The sequence below is a fragment of the Mustela nivalis genome (assembly GCF_964662115.1).
Source record: "Mustela nivalis genome assembly, chromosome: 1".
In the NCBI taxonomy this organism is placed as follows: Eukaryota; Metazoa; Chordata; class Mammalia; order Carnivora; family Mustelidae; genus Mustela; species Mustela nivalis.
In genome coordinates this window covers 186,076,093-186,096,735 of record NC_139020.1, presented here as the reverse complement: position 1 = coordinate 186,096,735, position 20,643 = coordinate 186,076,093, and the positions used below count along the sequence as shown (strand labels likewise).

Here is a 20,643-nt window from a genome sequence, read left to right as displayed (position 1 = left end):
TAGGTTGAATCCCTTTATTATACTTTCTTATAATACCTAGGCTCAACTTTTTGGTAACACTTATTAAAATTAATAGAAAACGGTGAGATTTATTTATTGTTTATCTTTCCCGCTAGGCCACGATGTCTGTCTTGATATCCTTGATGAATTCTTATTCTCTAGAATAATCTTTGGCACATAGTAAGTACACATATGAGTTGAGTGAATGAATGGATGGCTTGTCAAACTGTCCGTATTAAGTTATCAGTGCAGCTAAAACTCAGTCATGAGGTGGAAGAACAGTGAGATTCTGCTTTTCTGTGTAAATGAGCATGGGGGTCTGAAATCTACCCAGCAACCTTTGAGTGCTTGTTCCTTCTGGAGCCTTTTAATATAATGATTTCCTGCTTTATGGTTGGGCTCAGTCCACCAGTGAATGTTTCTAAACACACTGTGAGGGAAAGTAAAAGGAGAAGCAGGATAGACACCTCTGAAATAACATACTAGGTTGATGAGCTCAACGAGAACTAGGAATGATTCAAGGTAAGAATCTTAATTCTAAAATTTTGCACAGTAGGCTTCCTTTTTCTTCTTATCATTCTTGGACTCAATCTTGGATAACTGTGAGCCTCAAAGACTTGGACAAACTTTATGAAAAAGACCACAGAGATGTGAGGACTTGGCTGCTGGTCCACCATCACTTAGAAAATATTTACTACCACCAACACTGTGCCTGGTTTAGTGTTAGACACTGGGGGGATCATGATGAAAGGATGTGGACTGTTACCCTGAAGCTTACAATCAGTGGGGAGAAAGATCTACTGGGGAAGCAACAAGGTAGATGTTGTAACAGCAGGGTATGAGACATGAGACAGGCAAGAGCTGAGAGAATCAGGACTGGCTTTCCAGAGGAGGCAATCTTCAGGCTGAGAGTCTGACGGATGAGGAAGAGTTTGCCACCAGCTTGAGTTGGCTGGGACAGAATCATTGTTCTTCTCTTCTTTCCATGAAAAATATACAAGTAACCATGAATCCAAGAAGGTCGTATTACTATATATGGCCACAAACATTTTCTCATCTTGTTGAGAGCAAAGGAAAGAGTGAGGGAAGTTAATTCATGGTCAAAAAGTGGTCCCCAAGGCCATGTTAGAAGAGACCAAGCAGGTTATATACCAGCAGCCTGAGGTCTGTCCCACTGACTTCTTTACTCCTCACATTGGGGCTCAAACCTCGTAACTATATGGGATGCTTGGGAAAATGGGTAAGTGGTATCTCTCAATTTTTACTGGCAGCTGCTAGCCTTGCAGTTGCCACGGAGATGAAGAGAAAAACCGTCGTGTCTGTGAAGTGGATTCTTTTCCTACTAATCAGCACTGAGAGACCTTACCATCCTGTTTTATCACATCCACCTTTAGGACTCACTCATTGTCTCTTAACTCTATAGTCTTGAGGTTTTGCAAGAAGACCCAGTGGTTACAGACAATACCATTTTCGCCCAGAGTTAGAGTCCAACAAACTTGATGCAGCAGAATATAGGAAAAATCCAAAGAATGATCTCTCCTCCCAGAACTTAGACAGTTCCTAATGACATCATAAAAAGAGGCTCATAAAACTCAAGTCTGCAAGGGAAAACAAGGACATTTTTCTGCCTTGGGTACTAAAGCCTTGAGAAGAAATAGCATGCTGTCAATCTAGCCTGAGGTTCTTGAGGGGAGTTTTCGACAGCAGACCCATTACAAACACATTTCAAAGCTGAAGTTGTGCCAAAATGAGGAAAATGTAGTCGTCCATCTTGATTGCTACTTTTCCCAGGCATAAAAGTAAATTAGCCTTGACAAAAACACTGTTTATTCATATTGCTTTATGAGAGACATAGCATATGGGTGGACAAAGTCTTCCAAAGAAAATCTCTACCGTCCATTTATTTCATTCAGGACTGATACCATTCCTCAATGGGGATGGCCTCCCAAGGACAATTCCTAACAGGGTTATTTATGTCGAGGCACATGGAGTGGTTTTTTGGAACATCTTGAGAAATAGCATTTGAAAGTGCTAACAGTTCTGTCAGCCATCTACTTTTCTGTCTTTGCATTTTTATCCATAGAGGAGGAAGTGGGTACATGTAAAAGCAGACAAAGGTACCACCACTCAGACCGTGCTTAGATTCCAAAGGCTCAAATGACAAACTGATAGACGATCAGAAGGAAGATGTGGCAGAAGGACACTTTCTAGATACAAAGCTCAGCGACAGTGTCGCACTTATTCCAAACAATCTCTCAAGCAATTCCTGGGTTCCTATCATGTGTCAGATGGTGTGGATGTCATCACTGGGGATGAAAGAGGCAGTAGTATAGGGTGAAGGGGAGTGCCAGCAAATGATCTAGTAAACACCAAGTGACACATGAAGAAAGAGGCATGTGCAGCATCCAAAGGGCACCAAAGAATCTTATTCAGTCCGCATGGGTGAAATCAACTTGACTTTGAATCCTGGGTCTAATTCCTATTAGTTGTGTGACTTTAGACAGGTTTCTTCACATATCTGAATTTCAGTTTCCATATTTGAAGTGGAGAGTTATTGTGAAGAATGAAAGATAATAGCAAATACAAATACTTTTGACTATATGTCTATAAATCAGCACATGCATAGGATATATGTATACACACACTATATCCATATGTACACCCATATGGATACATATATACGTACACATATACATACATTCAGGCACACATATCCATATCCATGTTTTTCAGGCGCCATGCTACCACTAGCACTTCTAACAATAACAATAGCAATAATAATGATGATGACTGTCTTAAAGACCATGATGCTAACTTGCATTTACAACTGTTAATTGCGTCCTGGGCATTAAGCTAAGCCCTTTACGTGCTTTCCCTCAGTTAATTCGTCCAACAACTAAGGTTAGTTCTGTTATTTAATCCCATGTTCTGAAGGAAAATAATACATAGAAATTAAAACAATAATTCGTAGAGTTGGGTTTGAAACCTAGAGCCCCTATTTTTAGCTACCATAGGATAGGGCAGAACTATCTGGCCCCAAATAGCAAAGAACCAAGGCAAAAACCCTATGGAGACCCTTAACATGGCCCACCGTCCGCATCACTCCATCTCAGCGTTCAGCAGAGGACTAGGGAAAGCCCAGCCCCCCACAGCAATGAGCGTTCCACTATTACCCGTCAACGTGGACTGTGAAATGGTGGGCATTGGGTGAAGATCAGGGAGTGATGGAGGAAAAGTAGGCATATTAAATGAGAGAAAGAAAGCCTTGGTAAATAGTTTGCAAAATTCAGCATCACACAAATTAGAAGGTATTTTGGGCACAGGCATGATAACTTCCAGGATTGGCTGCTTCTTCTTCTTCTTCTTCTTTTAAAAAAGATCTTATTTATTTATTTGACAGGGAGAGAGATCACAAGTAGGCAGAGTCAGGCAGAGAGAGAGGGGGAAGCAGGCTCCCTGCTGAGCAGAGAGCCCCATGTGGGGCTTGATCCTAGGACCCTGAGCTCATGACCTGAGCTGAAGGCAGAGGCTTAACCCACTGAGCCACCAGGATTGGCTTCTTTACTCAAACCCATTTTGAAGTGGTTTGACTTCATGAACTTCAGACGATACCCTCAGCATTTAGATTTTTTTTTAAAAAAGATTATTTTATTAGACAGAGAGAGAGCGAGCGAGCAAGGGAGAGAGAGTACAAGTGGAGGAGAGAGGCAGAGGGAGGAAGCAGACTCCCCAATGAGTGGGAGCCTGAAATGCAGCTTGATCCCAGGACCCTGGAATCATGACCTGAAGCCAAAGGCAGATACTTACTTAACCAGCTGAGCCAGCCAGATGCCCCAAGATTTAGATTTTTTGCTTGAACTCAGATTTTCCTGAGTTGTTAACTATCTGCAAAGGTCAGAGTCACAGAGATGATCTGTACACACATTCTTCCAGGTGAAAAAACCTAAGCAAACTTTTGTGTGCCTGGACATTGCTACTTCATGACCCAGGGTGAATGCCAGGTACAAAATATTAATTTGTAAGCTGCAGGGAGGTGGGTAGTATCATTCTCTGGTTGGAGAAGATTCTATTTTTATCTGATTTTTGGCAATGCCTGGAACAGAAACTTGCCATCAGGGAAATATTTGGACATTGTTTCTTTCCTCGGGGCATAGTCTCATCAATGTTTGCAACAGGACCATCATATGAGATGATAGTTTTGCTCTGCAGAGAATAGGGGTTTAAATGGCAACTCCACATTTACTTGATAGTGTGAAAAACCAATGGTGTTTCGCTCCCAGAACTCTGCCATGAATACTACAAAAGCTGTATTATTTGTCTTATATAATTAGCTCACAAATTTTGGAATTTCACCTCAAAATGTGGCCAAAAGAATTGGCAAATATCACAGTACCACTAAAGCCACAATCTGTCTGTTTAAGCTCCAATGTCAACTTCTGATCACACAATTTAAATAACTTAGACCTAATTCCTAGGTGAAATTTGAGGACATTTTAATATCAATATGAGAGGATTTGGAAAAATGTTTGAACAGGGATAAAGAAGTCTTTTCTACCACATTTAAAAAAAGGAATTCAGATCTCTTCATGGAACATTTTTTTAGGTGGGGTGGGGCAGAGAGAAAAAGAGAGAACCTTAAGCAAGCTTCACATCCAGCATGGAATCCGATGCAGGGCAACTCTGAGATCACAACTCTAAGATCATGACTTAAGCTGAAATCAAGAGTTAGATGCCTAGCTGACTGAGCCACCGAGGTGCTCCTATTTATGGAATTTTTTTTAAAAAAAGATTTTATTTATTTATTTGACAGACAGAGACCACAAATAGGCAAAGAGGCAGAGGGAGAGTGAGGGGAAGCAGGTTCCCTGCTGAGCAGAGAGCCCTATGCGGGGCTTGATCCCAGGACCCTGAGATTCAAGACCTGAGCGGAAGGCAGGGGCTTAACCCACTGAGCTACCCAGGCGCCCCTCTTCATGGAACTTTCAAGACAGCAGGTCTGATATTCACAGTGGAGGCTCACACAGTCATCTCTGTCTGATGTTATGTGGCACGTTGGATGTGACTAAATTGATAGATTACAGCACAAGGTTTCAGCAGAGGAAAGCTGCCCTGCACTTGGCTTCCTTCTCTTCTAGGAAGAAAGGACAAATATATGCCTTTTATAAGCGTGTGATGACATGTTTCTGCCAGCAGAAACACCAGGTCCCTACAACCTCTTTATCAGATTCCAAGGAGGTCAAAGCAGAAAGGATGCAGAGTCCCAGAAGCCAGTTCTGCCTGAGGCTATTGCTTCATTTGGCCTTCCGGATAAGCTAAAGGAAATGTATAGTAAATTTTAGTGGAAGAGAGAAAGTAGCTTCTTGGGGGGTCAGTCATCAATGAGAGAGATTCCTGTCCTGGTGTAACTTCCTACCTGTCATCTGACTACTCACAAAAAGAGCATGACACTTGGAATCAGAGCACTCAGCTTTCTACTTACTGGCCACGTGAATTTAGACACATCACTTAAACTCTTCAATGTGCCTATACTGGGAAGATTTATTGTAATTCCCTGGATTGTTTATCACAAGTCTAAATGAGAGTTTACATGAAATTTACAGCCAATGCTCAAAACATTTAAAAAGGGCTGGATGGGCAGGAAGAAGTAAGGTGTAGGCCTGGTTGAAAGGCATCTTGAATCTTTGAATTGGGGTGGAATCCATCCCAGTGATGGAAAAGTGAGGACCTGTATTTATGAAGGCATTTTTTAATTGAAGTATAGTTGATGTACAATATTATATGAGTTACAGGTATACAACACAGTGATTCAGCATTTATTAGCATTACAAAGAGTTCACTGTATGAATCTGTCACCAAAAAAGGTTATTACAATATGATTATTTGCTATGCTGTACGTGCACCCATGTGTCTTATTAAATTCCCTTCCTCTATTTAGCCCAGACTCTCTTCTCCTAACAACCACCAGATTATTCTCTAATTGTTCTCCGTGAGTCTGTTTCTGTTTCATTTTGCTTATTGTTTTTTAGATTCCCCATACACATGACATCATATGGTATCTGTCTTTCTCTGTCTGATTTATTTCACTTATTAAACACCCTCTAGATCCATCCATATTGCCACAAGTGGAAAGAGCTCATTCCTTTTTTGGGATTGAGTAATGTTCCATTGTATATATACACCATAGCTTCTTTATCCATTTATCTACTAAGGGACACTTGGGTTGCGTCCCTATTTTGGCAATCATAATTCTGTAGTAAACATAGAGGTATATATATTTTTTCATATTAATGTTTTTGTTTTCTTCAAATAAATATCCAGAAGCAGTATTGTGGAATTGCATGATAGTTCTATTTTTATTTGTTCTGAGGAACCTCCATACTGCTTTCCATAGTGGCTATACCATTTTGCACTCCCACCTATAGGACACAGGGTTCTCTTTTCCACACATCCTCACCAACACTGGTTATTTCTTTTCTTTTTGTGATAGTCATTCTGACAGATATGAGGTGATAGCTCATTATAGTTTTGATTTGCATTTCCCTGATGCTTAATGATGTTGAAAATATTTTCATATATCTGTTGGCCATCTGTGTGTCTTCTTTGGAGAAATATCCATTCAGATCCTCTTCCCATTTAAGTTGGATTGTTTTTTGTTTTTGTTTTTAATTGAGCTGTGTGAGTTTTTAAAATATATTTTGGATATTAAACCCTTGTTGGTTATATCAATTACAATTATCTTCTTTCATTCAGTAGGTTGTCTTTCTATTTATTGATGGTTTTTCTTCACTATGCAAAAGTTTTTTAGCTTGATGTAATCCTGCTTTTGTTGCCCTTGCTTGAGGAGACAGATCAAAAAAAATATTACTTACAATTATATTCAAGAGTTTTCTGCTTATATTTTCTTCTAGGAGTTTTATGGTTTCTGGTCTCACATTAAGACTTTAATCCATTTTGAATTTACTGCTGTATATGGTGTAAGAAAGTGGCCCAGTTTCATTCTTGTACGTAGCTGTCCAGTTTTCCCTTATTGAAGAGACTTTTTCCCATTGTATATTCTTGCTTCTTTTGTTGAAGATTAATTGACCATATAAGTGTGGGGTTATTCCTGGACTCATAATACTGTTCACTGATTGACTGTGCATCTGTTTTTGTGCCATACTGTTTTGATTACTATAGTTTTGTAGTACAGTTTGAAACCAGGGAGTGGGATACCTCCATCTGAGCTCTTCCTTCTCAACGTGCTTTAGCTTTTGAGGTCTTTGTGGTTCCATGCAAATTTTAGGATTATTTGTTCCAGTTTTGTGAAAAATACTATTGGTATTTTTATAGGTATTGAACTGAATGTAAGGACTGCTTTGGGTAGTATGGAAATTTTAACAATATTAATCTTTCCACTTCTTGAGCAAAGTATACCTTTCTATTTATTTCTGTTTTTCATCAGAGTCTTAGTTTTCCGAGCGACAGGTTTAAATTCATTCCTAGGTATTCTATTTTATTGATGTGATTGCAAGTGGGATTGTTTCCTTAATTCTCTTTTGGATAGTTTGTTGTTTGTATTTACAAATTTTGCAAATTTATGTATATTAATTTTGTATCCTGCAACTTTACTGAATTCATTTATTAGTTTTAATAGTCTTTTGGTGGAGTTTTACAGGTTTCCTATACACAGTATTATGTCATTTGTGGATAGTGACAGTTTTACTTTTTCTTTCCCAATCTGGATGTCTTTTATTGCTTTTTCTTGTCAGATTTCTGTGGCTAAAACTTCTTTTTTTTTTTTTTTTTTGAAAGATTTTATTTATTTACTTATTTATTTGAAACAGAGAAAGACTGCACAAACAGGGGGAAAGGCAGGCAGAGGGAGAGGGAGAAGTAGGCTCACGGAGCAGAGAGGCTGATAAGGGGCTCCATCCCAGAACCCTGGGATCATGACTTGAGCTGAAGGCAGACTCTTAACCGAGTGAACCACCCAAGTGCCCAAGACATCTAATACTGTGCTGAATAAAAGTGGTGATAGTGGGGATCCTTGTCTTTTTCCTGATTTTAGTGGAAAATTTTAGCTTTTCACCAATGAGTATGATGTTAGCTGTAGGTTTGTCATAGATGGCCTTTATCATATCAAGGTACATTCCCTCTATACCCACTTTTTTGAGAATTTAAATCACAATTAAATTTCAGTGAATGCTTTTTATGCATCTATTGAAATGGCCATACGATTTTCCCCTTCTTTTTGTTAACGTGATAGATCACATTGATTTGCCAATATTGAATCATCCTTGTACCTCTGGAATAAATCCCATTTGATCATGCTATATGATCATTTTACTGTACTGTTAAAGTCAGATTGTTCATATTTTATTTTTATTATTTTTTATTTTTTATTCCTATTCTGTTGAGGATTTTTTTTTTTATCTATGTTCATCCTGGATATCAGCCTGTAATTTTCTGTTTTTGATATCAGGGTAGTGTTAATATCTCACAGAATGAGTTCAGAAGCATTCTTTCCTCTTTAGTTTCTTGGAATAGTTTGAGAAGGCTAGGTATTAACTCTTTTTTGAGTGTTTGGTAGAACTCATCTGTGAAGCCATCTGGTCCTGGAGTTTTGTTTGTTGGAGTTATTTGATTACTGATTCAATTTCATTAATAACAATCAGTATATTCAGATTTTCTATTTCTTCTTGATTCAGTTTTAGAAGACTTTATGTTTGTAGGAATGTGTCCATTTCCTCTAGGTTGTACCATTTGTTGGGATGTCATTATTTGTGGTACTCTTTTATTATCTTTAGTATTTTTGTGGTATCAGTTGGGACTTTTCTTTCATTTCTGACTCTATTTATTTGAACTCTCTTTTATTAATGAATCTGCCTAGAGGTTTATCAATTTTGTTTATTTCTTCAAAGAACACTTAGTTTCATTTATCTTGTCGACTGTTTTGTTTTTAGTCTTTACTTCATGTATTTCTGATCTGATTTTATTATTTCCTTCCTTCCACTAACTTTGGGCTTTGTTCTTTGTCTAGTTTCTTTAGGTTAAGGTTGGATTGTTTATTTGAAATCTTTCTTGTTTCTTGAGGTGGGCATGCATCACTATAAATTTTTCTCTTAGAGCTGCTTTTGCTGTGTTCCATAAATGTTGGACCATTGTGTTTCCATTTTTATTTGTTTCAAGGTATTTTTAAATTTCCTCATTTACCCACTGGTTGTTTAGTAGCATGTTGTTTAGCCTCCATGTGTTTGTGGTTCTGTGTTTTTTGTAGTTTTAGAAATAGTTTTCTTGTAGTTGATCTCTAGTTTTGTATCATTGTCAGAAAAGATACTTGATCTGATTTCAATCTTAAACTTACTGAGATGTGTTTTGTGGCCTAACATACTATCTCTCCTGGAAAATATTCCATGTACCCTTGAGAAGAACTGATTAGAACACTGTTCTGATTGGAACACTTTGTATATATTGATTAAGTCCATCTGATCTAAGGTATTTTTTAAGGCCAATGTTTCCTTATTGGTTCTCTGTCTGGATGATCTCTCCATTGAGGTAAGTGGGCTGTTAAAGTCTCCACCTATTATTCTTATTACTATCTGTTTCTCCCTTTATGTCTGCTAATGCTTGCTTTATGTATTTAGGTGCTTCTGTGTTGGATACATAAATATTTATAAGTGTTATATGTTCTCTTGTTGTACTGAGCCCTTTATTATTATGTAATGCCCTTTTTTGTCTCTTGTTATAGTCTTTTTTTTTTAAAAAGATTTTATTTATTTATCAGAGAGAGAGAGGGGGAGAGAGCGAGCACATGCAGACAGAATGGCAGGCAGAGGGAGAAGCAGGCTCCCTGCCGAGCAAGGAGCCTGATGTGGGACTCGATCCCAGGACGCTGGGATCATGACCTGAGCTGAAGGCAGCTGCTTAACCAACTGAGCCACCCAGGCGTCCCTATAGTCTTTTTTAAAAGTCAGTTTTGTGTGATAGAATTATTGCTACACCAACTTTTCTTTAGTGTGAAATACCTTTTTCCGTTCCTTCATTTTCAGTCTATGTTTGTGTTTAGATCTGAAATGAGTCTCTGGTGGGCAGTATACAGATGGGTCTTGTTTGTTTGTTTGTTTGTTTTTTAATCCATTTAGCTACTATATGTCTTTTGATTAGAACATTTAGTCCATTTACATTTAAAGTAATTACTGATAGATATGATTATTGCCATTTTGTTGATTATTTTCTGTTTGTTTTTGTAGCTTTTCTCTCTTCCTGTCTTCTTCTCTTGTGATTTGGTGACTTTCCTTATTGTTATACCTGTATTCTTTCTCTTTATATTTTTGTGTATCTATTACACGTATTTGGTTTGTGATTATTATGAGGCTTATGTATAATATCCTACATATATGGCACTCTATTTTAAACTGATGTTTGCTGAAGTTCAAGTATATTCTTAAAGTACAACATCTCTACCCCTCCCTCGTTTGTTTTTGACATCATACTTCACATCTTACTATTTTGGGTATCCCTTGAATAATTACTATAGGTCTGGATGATTTTATTACTTCTCTCTCTTTTTTAAACTTTTTAAAAAAGATTTTATTTATTTATTTGACAGACAGAGCTCACAAGCAGGCAGAGAGGAAGAGAGAGAGGGAGTAAACAGGTTTCCCGCTGAGCAGAGAGCCCGATGTGGGCTTGATCCCAGGACCCCGAGATCATGACCTGAGCCAAAGGCAGAGGCTTACCCCACTGAGCCACCCAGGTGCCCCATTACTTCTATCTTTTAACCTTCATACTAGCTATGTAGGTGGTTCATCTACTACCTGGGTTATATGTTTGCTTTTCCAGTGAGATTTTTTTCTTTCATAATTTTTTTACTTCTAGTTATGAACTTTCTTTTCCATTTAAAGAAATCCCTTTAACACTCCTTGTAAGGCTGGTTTGGTGTTGACGAACTCCTTCAGCTTTTGCATGTCTGGGAAACTCCTTGTCTTCAGTTCTGAGTAATAATCATACTGGGTAGAATATTCTTGGTTATAAATTTTTTCCTTTCAGCACTTTGAGTATATCATACCACTCCTTGGTCTGCAAAATTTCTACTAAAAAAAAATAATCAGCTATAGTCTTATGGGGGTTCCTTTGTATGTGACTACTTGTTTTTCTCTTGATGGTTTTAAGATTCTCTCTTTAACTTAAAACTTTGAGTATAATGTGTTTTGGTGTGTGTACCTTTGGGTCCATCTTAGTTAGGGCTTTCTGTGATTTCTGGACCCAGATGCATGTTTCCTTTGTCAGGTTAGGAAAGTTTTCAGCCATTATTTCTTCAAATAGGTTTTATGTTCCTTTCTTTCTCACGCTTCCTTCTGGGACTCCATAGTATGAATGTTAGTACACTTGGTGTTACCTTGGAGGTCTCTAAACTATCCTCATTTTTAAAATTCTTTTTTTCTTTTTGCTGTTCTGATTGGGTGATTTGTATATCATATCTTTCAGGTCATTGATCCATCCTTCTGCATCATCTAATCTGCTGTTGAGCCCCTTTGGTATATTTTTCATTTCAGATATTATGTTCATCAGCTCTGCTTGGCTCTTTTTTATATTTTCTATCTGTTGAAGTTCTCACTGTGTTCATCTATTCTTCTCCTAAGTTGGGTGAGCATATTTATGACCATTACTTTGAACTCTTTATCTGGTGGATTGCTTATCTCCATTTCATTTCATTCTTTTTCTAAGGTTTTGTCTTGTTCTTTCATTTGAAACATATTCTTCTGTCTCCTCACTATGCCTAATTTTCTATTTATTTCTATCTATTAGATTGATTAGTCTCCCAGTCTTGAAAGAGTGGCTTTGTGCAGAATGTGTCATGGGGGGCCCAGTAATGCAAACTCCCCTAGTCACCTGAGTGAAGCACCCAGGGGTGTCCCTAGTGTGGGCTATGTACACTCGGCTGTGGTGGCTGGGTGACAATGTACTGTTCTGCAGGGCTGGCTCCATCCCCTCTGGCTGCAAGGCCTGGCTGTGTACTACAGGTATGCTGATGGGTAGGGTTATTGTCCTTTTGGCTGAGAGGCCCTGTTGAGGTACAGGATTGTACAGAGCTCTCAGTGGGGCACATCCTCTGAAATTGCAGTTTAAAGGGAGGACTCCACAGTGGTGTCTACCAGCATCAGGATAAGCACAGCAGAATGAAATAGGAAAATTGGCTGCAGCCAGTGTCTCAGTCTCCAGGGAGAGGCTCAGCTGTCTCCTGCCTTACTGGCTGACATTCTAAGATTAGTAAGTGGATCTCCTTCACCTGTGGTCTATGTTCTTTTCAATCTCTTGTTTTTGTACTGGTTTCTGGGTCAAGTGAGTCTGTGCTTAAGCCCTCTGATAGCAGTTTTGTTTTCTCTACAGTTCTATAGTTTTCCTAGTGCATTCCATGTTGGTTTTCAAAGCCTGGTATTTTGGGGACTGATCTATGTCGGATATAAGGGTTGAAATTTTTGATGTGGAGCTCAAATCTCTTGCTCCTCAGCAGTAATTCCTATATTTCTGAGATCCTTCTGATTGGAATGGGATGCTGCATCTGGAGTGTGGTTTCTTCCTTAATGAGACTGTGTCTCTGCCACTTCTACCCATTTCAGTGCCATCCCTTGCTGTGGAGACCCTGCTTATCCAGTTTCTAGGCTCCCTTCAGAGGGGACAATTCCACATGCAGTTGTAGATTTGTTGTGTCTGTGGGAGGAGGTGAGCTCAGGATCTTCCTACGCCACCATCTTGCCTGTCCCCTATCCAGGAATTTCTGGTTATGATATTTACAGGAGCTGATGTTCAGCCATATGGGTTGAACTGCACACTCTCACTAAAATTCAATGTGATGTCAGAAATAGAAAAATCAGGGTTTGCTAAAAGAAGATAAGCTGGGGTGCTTTGTTTCAATATCCCTTCATGACCTAGCCAATATCTAAAATCTTGATATTTTGTTCAATTTTTAGCAGACATGTCTCAATTTTCCTTCTTATTAGCTAGGTTGGCTTAGGCAAAGAGAATTTATTTGTCTCAGAACCCAACTAAACAGGGAAAAGCAGTTACACAGCTGAGGCTCAAGAATAAGTACAATCAGGAACTTGAACATCCTGAGAATCTTGGTATATTTCCTGCCTCTGTCTCTCTTTGTATGTTGACTTCATTCTTTTATCTTCTTTGCCCTACATGAAGAATTAAACACAACTGCAGACTTCTTTTTAGTATGAGAAGACACAGCTGTTCAAGACACAGCCTACAGGTCCCAGGGCAGTAATTCTTTGGTTTAGTTACATCAGGCATCCATTTCTGGACCAATCACCTGTGGTAGGGCAGGCTGGAAACTGTGACTGGTTTCATGTGGGTAAAGAGCACACTTCTAGGACTAACTATTGTGGCAAGGAGACCACTGGCATGAATAAACAACGAAGAAAAAGAGAGTTCATTTCTACAAGAACAGGAGTCTGATGGGCAGACTCTTTCACAGAAATCCCCAATACCCTAAATGTTTGGAGAATTCTCCATATACTTGGAGATCACTCTCCATTCTCTAAAATTAATGACCAGGATTCACTCTAATTGGCTATTTCATTTTTTAAGAAAGCCTAGTTCTAAGTTGTCAATAATATCCTACTTGGTATCAGAATACCTAGTGGTATGGGCTGGGGGAGAGAGTTTTTTGGTTTACTATTGTTCAAAGATGAGCAATATGGCTCACTATATAACAGTTGTTCATTCATGGTCTTTTAAAAAATTGAAATTAGCCTACACTAGTTTCTTAAATTATCATGTGAAGCCTCAAAGTAAACAACTAAAATAAAGGAGCCACAAACTTGAGTTTGAAGTGTGTGTGGAGTGTGTACGTGTGTGTGTGATTTTCTTCAAATAGAATGAATGCTTATTAGTTGGGGATATAAAAGTTGCCTAAAGGCAGAGAATGGACCAAATGACCTCTTTTTTCTGGATAATCTGCTGAGGAGACACTGAGTTTATGGAAGTAAATTCTGAAGCCTTATTGATGTTTTTTCCCTTGTTAAGCAGGATTTCTCAAACATAAAAGTCTTTTACGCTACCTTTTGGCAAATCCATAGCTGCATATTATTTTTAGCCAACAGACTGACTCTACTATAAACTTCAAAGATGTTCAAAAACAAGATGCAAAATATTTCAATAATGCTGCTTAAGCACAAATGGAGATTTTCAAGCTTTTTGGAATCTCTTTTTGGTTTCTCTTCTAGTGGAAGTCTTTCCCACGTGTCCATGTCCTGACACACTTCTTTCCATGCAGAGAAAGGTTGGATGGCAAACTCTGCTAACTGCCCATCCTCCCTACCACCTCCCACAGTTCCCTACCCTCATAGGCACACATGTCCTGTGGTTACCATAGGAACTAGTAGGATCTAATTATTTAAAATTCTGATATATTTTTTTCTCCATGGTTTTTTGCATTAATTTTGATTAAAAATATTTCATTAAAATGTTATTTATCTTGCTTACTGCATTTTTGGCCCCTCGCTTTTATATTTTGCACCTTATGTAAATATCTTACCCTTCTCTCAGGCCTCATATTTAGACAGACTTAAAAGTCTAGTGCAGTGTCTTAACTAGTATCTATCATGCTCAGTCTTGATTTTCCCACCTCTAAAACAAAAATGATAACTGAAATATTCTTATAGGGCTATTTGAAGGATTAAATGAGATGGTACATGTAAAGCATTTGGAATGCATGAAATGGAATCAGTATTCAGTGAATATGACTGCATTACTACTGTCAATAATAACACAAGTGACAGCAAAAGCAGTAACAGTAGATAACACTTAGGTTCAGTCATCAATAATCAGACATAATCCCAACTCTAGAGAAATTTTTCTACTGGGAGGCTCAGACACATAAAAATATAGTCACCGTTCAATGAATTGTTATAATAAAGGTTTATATGTGGTATGAAGAAGGCATGAGAGTGAGAGCTAAGCTTTTAGAGAAGGGGTTTTAAGTTGAGTACCAAAGGCTGAGTAAGAGGGTGTGCTAAATGGAGAAGATAAGAAATATCACTCTAGTGGGTACAAAGTCACTGAGGCTGGAAAGGTTCTGCTGGACTCTTCAGAGGGAGACATTCTCTGTAGCTGGAATGGGGAATTTTGGTAGGACAGTTGTGGGAGGTGAGTGAGTAAGAATGGATCTAGTCTGTGGATTAAGAGCCTGGAATGTCATTCTGAAGAGGTTAGATTTCGTTCTGGGGACAGTGGAGGATTCTGCTGAAGGATTTTGAGGCTCTCTTTTTGGGATGTTCATGCATGAGGCTTAGGAAGGCAACTGTGTGAAGGACAGACAGGCAAGGGCAGGGGTGGAGCCAGGGATTCCCACTAGAAGGCCACTGTCCGATCCTGGCGATGAGGATGAGGGCCTGAATCAAAGCCCCAGCAGTAGTAGTAGAAAGCATTCAAGGCATCTGACCCACGTTTCAGAGGCATAATCAATGACCTGGGTGGCTGACTGAGTGTGGGGTGCTATAGGGAGAAAAGAGAAGCTGAGAATGCCTAGGAGGTCCCATCTGTAGTAACCAATGGAGGACACGTGAAGAGGAGCCAATGTAGGTAAGTATGTATGGCAGGAAGAAGAAGATAAGGAGCTCGATTTTGAACACATTTAACTAGAAATGCAGGGGAATATCCAAGAGGACATGCTCAATAGATAGTTGGAAATATTGGGGGAAAGGGGAGGCTGGAGTTTGTGTGGTGACTGGAGCATGGGGAAATATATGTGCCATCTCTGGGAGAGCTGCCTGGAGAAAGGAGGGTTGAGGGTCCCATCATATGATTGTCCCCATCTTTCTTCCTCTCTGCTTCTCCATTTTATCTGTCTATGGACCTTAATAATCAGTGTGCTTCCTGTGTGGGACTTTGGCCTGGTCCCCCAGCAAATGTACCCAAAGATTCTTTACCCTGGCTATTTGGTCCGCCATTTGGAGACGTCCATCCAGCTCTCGTCGGATCTGGGCTGCTTGCTCATCTGGATTGTCGAGCTGCACAAAAGCACAAATATAGACTTTCAGTTTGGATCACAAAAACCAATAAACTCATGACTTTGCATTTTACATGCCCTGATCTCTGCTCCTATAGACATATTTCACTAAATGTTAAGAATCTCTTAACAGACAAATCCAATTGGACGGAAATCTTAAGTTTAAATCCTACCATGTGGTAGGCAGTTGCCAGGAAAGACATTTGAATGAACTTGCACAAGAATCACTTTGGAGCTGTTAGGCAGGGGTACGTCTAATGAGGGCCCAATATAGCACCTCTATTTTGGCCCAATGAAGAAAGTGTTTACATGACAGACATATGAAGGAAGGAGCCAGTAATATAACTGTTAGAAATGAGTGGAATAGACATGCTCCTTATCCATAGTGCCCACATGGCATATATCTTACAGCTGTCCCACCCCTAGACCATGGAGATTAATCAATCATCATATTCCTTCTCACTGAGCCCTAAGACTTTCTCAGCCAGTACTCCAGATGGCCACTACCACTGAATTGGTGTTGATATCTAAGTTGAAATCTGTCCTTGTCTTCCCTGTAGTTAGAGCTCTTAGGAGTAAAAATCATCATATCCAAGCATAGATAAACCTGGACAACTCCTTAACTTCTCTGGTTTTCTCATCTATAAAATGAAGGGGTTGGTTATATAATCTCCATCCTTACCACATCATTGAAAGAGACTGGCAAACATTTCTGTAAAGGGCCAGTAATTATTACTTTTGGCTTTGAGGGCAATGAGATCTCTGTTGCAATGACTCAATTCTTCCAATCCAATGTGAAAACAGACATAGACAATATGTAAATTAATGAGCATTTCTGTGTCCCAATAAAATTTTACGTGCAACAACATGGGGCAGGCTGTTGTTACTGATCCCTGCTCTATGAATTAAGTTTATCTCTTTATTTCCAAGCAAGTCTGTTGTTATCCTTCAAACTGTAATTAAGTTTGTTTTGTTCAGTAATTTGATTGATTCTATTTGTAGAAAAGTTTAACAAATAGGGAACAATGGCATTCAAATAGAATGGACTTTATTCCTCTTTATAGCGCATATTAACTCACAACAAAAAGTAGCTTAAGAAGTATCTGAGTTTTTTAACTTCCTTTCCTTTAACAGCCATTTTTATTTAGAAATTTGAAAATGAAAACCCAGGTCCAGAGGCGCATGGGTAGCCCAGTCAGTTAAGTGTCCGACTCTTGATTTCGGCTCAGGTCATGATCTTAGGGTCTGAGATTGATCCCCACTGAGGGCTGTTCACTCAGCAGGGAGCCTGCTTGAGATTCTCTCTTTCCCTCTGCCCCCTCCCTTCTAAAATAAAGTAAAATAAATAAAAGCAAAACAAAACAAATACCCCACCCAGATCCATGCTTAAAAAAAAAAAAAAGAATCTCATCTATGGTACCAATTAAGTTCTCTTTAATATGATATAAATAGGAACACTAAAAAATTTATGGTCGTAATTTTGAAGCACTGTCAATGGTCTTTTTTTAAAGATTTACTTATTTATGAGAGAGAACAAGAGAGAGAGAGAAATTTGAGTAGGGGAGGGAAAGAGGGAGAGAGAGGGAGAGAATCTCAAGTAGATGTCCCGCTGAGCATGGAGTCAGTTGTTGGCTCTTGGTTTCACTTGGGTAATCATCTCATAATGCGGAGATCAAGACCAAAGATCTGAAAACCAAGAGTCAGAGGCTTAACCAATTAAGTCACTCAGGTGCCCCTTGGTTTGTTTTATAAAACACATAAAAAATCCATCTAGCTTTGTATTATGCATTTTTAGCCCCTGATTTAATTCAGGAGTTGTCTTATCTTCTCCTTTCCACAGTTTGGAGGGGCAGGACTCTTTCCTAGATCATAAAGACTGGATTGCAACTTTTGGCCATATAGTCTAAGGTAGAACTTCCCAAAGAGTTCTGCTAAAGAACAGTCTTATTAAATACTCCAGAAGGGTTCCAGAACTATGGTCAGTTGAGTCTCGAAAATGGTGTATCAAAATGCATAACGTCTCTGAGAAGTTCTGTGGTGAGGAAGTCTGCTAGATTTTAATCAACTTAATTATTCTCTAATTTAAACTGAAATTTTAATTTTTTTGCACAGTACTATGCCCAGAGAATGAGGCAGAAATCCTGTTCTACATACATACAAAGAAAACCACCTGAAAGCAGTTACACTGCTACCCAGGGGTCCATCCATCACAAGCTTCCCCATAGGCGCACATGAGAAACACGGTAGCCTCCACGCTGTTTTTAAGTGCCAACGAGCTGTCTTCATTCTACTCCCTTGGAAACCCAAGACTTCTTTAGCTCCAGGTGCCAATCCACTGGGAACACTCAGAAATGTCTTGTTCAAAATACATATGCAAACGAAACGTCTGACTTCCTCCTAAGAAGCGGCAAAATAATTAGACTATGGGCTAAAGTTGGGAATTCTGTCAGAAGATACAGTGTTCACAGAGGTTAAAACTGAAAACAGAAAACACAGCCCAACAGAACCATCCCCATTACTAAGTTTTATGGAGGCATCTGGCCTCATCGGATGGAACTAGAGATAGCAGATAATGCTGGCAAAGAAGACAAGTAGGCTAGGTCTACACTATGCTTCATTCATTAGTTCATGCATTCTCTCGTTTACTCATTCTCTTTTCAGATTTTTATGGAATGTCTTGATATGCCAAGATAGCGGAATACAGAAAGGAATAAGACAGACTTAGTCACTGCCTCCATGGAGCTTAAATCTAGCAACAACAGATAAGGTTATTTGAACATTTGGGGCAAAAAAGAGAGGGGACTAGGATTTATTGATGCCTATGGCAAGCCTGGGTATCCTATGAACTGTATTTCAGTCTTTTCTCAAAGAGTCAAAAGAACTAGATTCTCCCAGGAAAAGGGCTCTGGGGTCAGGAAATGCTGCTCCCTCCTGGAAACTTATAATACATATTAGCATGATTATGGTTTTGAACAATTCTAGAATTAATAAGCCTCCTACTGAACTGAATTTAATTTTGTCTTTTAAGCAATTATTTCACTGAAGAATATCCCACAGGGCAGTTTGGGAAATTTCACATGTGAAACAGTTTTATGCAGTAGACTACCATTATCACACCCATTTTACAGATGAAGAAACCGAGTCTTAGTAAGGTTCAGGAATTTGCTGTCGTTCACATAGCTGGTAAAGTGGTATGACCCACTAGAAATGGAGTCTGGCCAGTCCCACAAGAAGCTCTTTTTCTCTGCCATTATGTTGGCTTCTTTCTTAAGTGCCTTGTTTGCTTTCCTAACTGGTCTAACTCAGTGCCCTCACTTTGTTCCTTGTATACAGGGGACAGTTTAACACATCGAGCCACCACTAGGGGGCAGAAATGTCTACCCTCCTTCACCTGTCATGACTGGCTGATGTCGTCTGGAGAGGCTACAGCAGGGCCAGAGCCCTCCCCAAGAAATGAGAGCAATGGGTGTGTCCTTATCCTGGCTCTGCCCTTTAGTAGCTGTGAGACCTTAAGCAAGTTACCTAACCTCTCTGCGCTCCAGGTCTCTTCATCTGAATAATCTGTGTAATAAACTGACCCAAGGCTATTATGAGAATTCAACGAGACACCGGGTATAAAGTGCTCAGCCCAATTCTTGGCACACAGTTTCCTGAACCAACCCTCCAGAAATAGTGGTTGCTGTTTGTGTTATCAACAAGCCCAGGATAGCTGTACTTCTCACATGGGCCACAGTGGGGCGTCCAAGATTCAGACGAGAATGTGGCAGATGGGGACCGTGTCCCTCTGCAGTGTGGATGTGGGGGTCCTGCTCAACAGTCTGTGCATGAGAAAGGAAGGGATCGGGGGCTCCCATCTCTTGACAAATTTCCTTGGCTTCCCACTGTCATCACCATTCTCCGGGGTCAAGTCCCTTTGCTCTGTTAGACTTTAATTAGAAGGAGTGACCAGAAGGTCGAAGCGGCTGCCTGACAGCTAACGATCTAACAGAGGATTCTGAAAAAAGGAAATGCAACCGAAGCTCTCTCAAACAGTCGGGCATGATAGAGAGGGCCATCCTCAATCGAGGAGCTTGACAGCCCCACTGTATGAAATCCAAAAATATAAAGAGGAATCAAGTAATTACCGTTTCAAGTGCTGGAAAGAAAAAGCCAGAGAGTGAACTTCCATGGAAACGAGGTTCTGTTTACTGCACTGGCCTTTTCCACCAAGGAAAGGAAAGATCAGCTGGCAAACCAGGCCAAGGGCAAACCTTTCCGTTGACAGCTCATTAGGGTTAAAATATGTACATGTGCATGAAGTCTCTTTACCTAATTAGACAAATAATCTTCCTACTAGCAGAGGTCAAGCAGAGGCAGAGTGGTGGTTGTCATGATTTGCCTGCCAAGCAAAGGGACTGTTTCACTGCACTCTTCTCTTAAAGTGATGGGGAGCCGAGCTCGGCACTGTCCCATGTTGACAGGTATCACCTAAGCTATCAGTTCCAGCCCATCCGGGGGCTTGGGATTCTCTCCTGCTCATGGTTGTGCCCCTTTAGACCATGCAGAGGCAATATCTCAGACCAGCATTGCCATTGGCCTAGTGCACACCTGCAGGAACACCACGCAGCAGGGGAACCAGGCCTGAGAATAGGGCAGAGGGGACC

At 39.7% G+C, this 20,643-nt stretch overlaps 1 protein-coding gene across 20 annotated transcripts in view; it reads right to left on the bottom strand.

Annotated features, from left to right (window-relative positions):
* CADPS (calcium dependent secretion activator) overlaps positions 1-20,643 on the bottom strand; it is a 469,696-nt gene that overhangs the window by 244,913 nt on the left and 204,140 nt on the right. For all 20 annotated transcript variants that reach the window (XM_082727404.1, XM_082727406.1, XM_082727407.1 and 17 more), the window contains exon 4: positions 15,921-16,001. In XM_082727404.1, the coding sequence (XP_082583530.1) occupies positions 15,921-16,001 (81 nt within the window). The remainder of the gene's footprint in view (positions 1-15,920; positions 16,002-20,643) is intronic.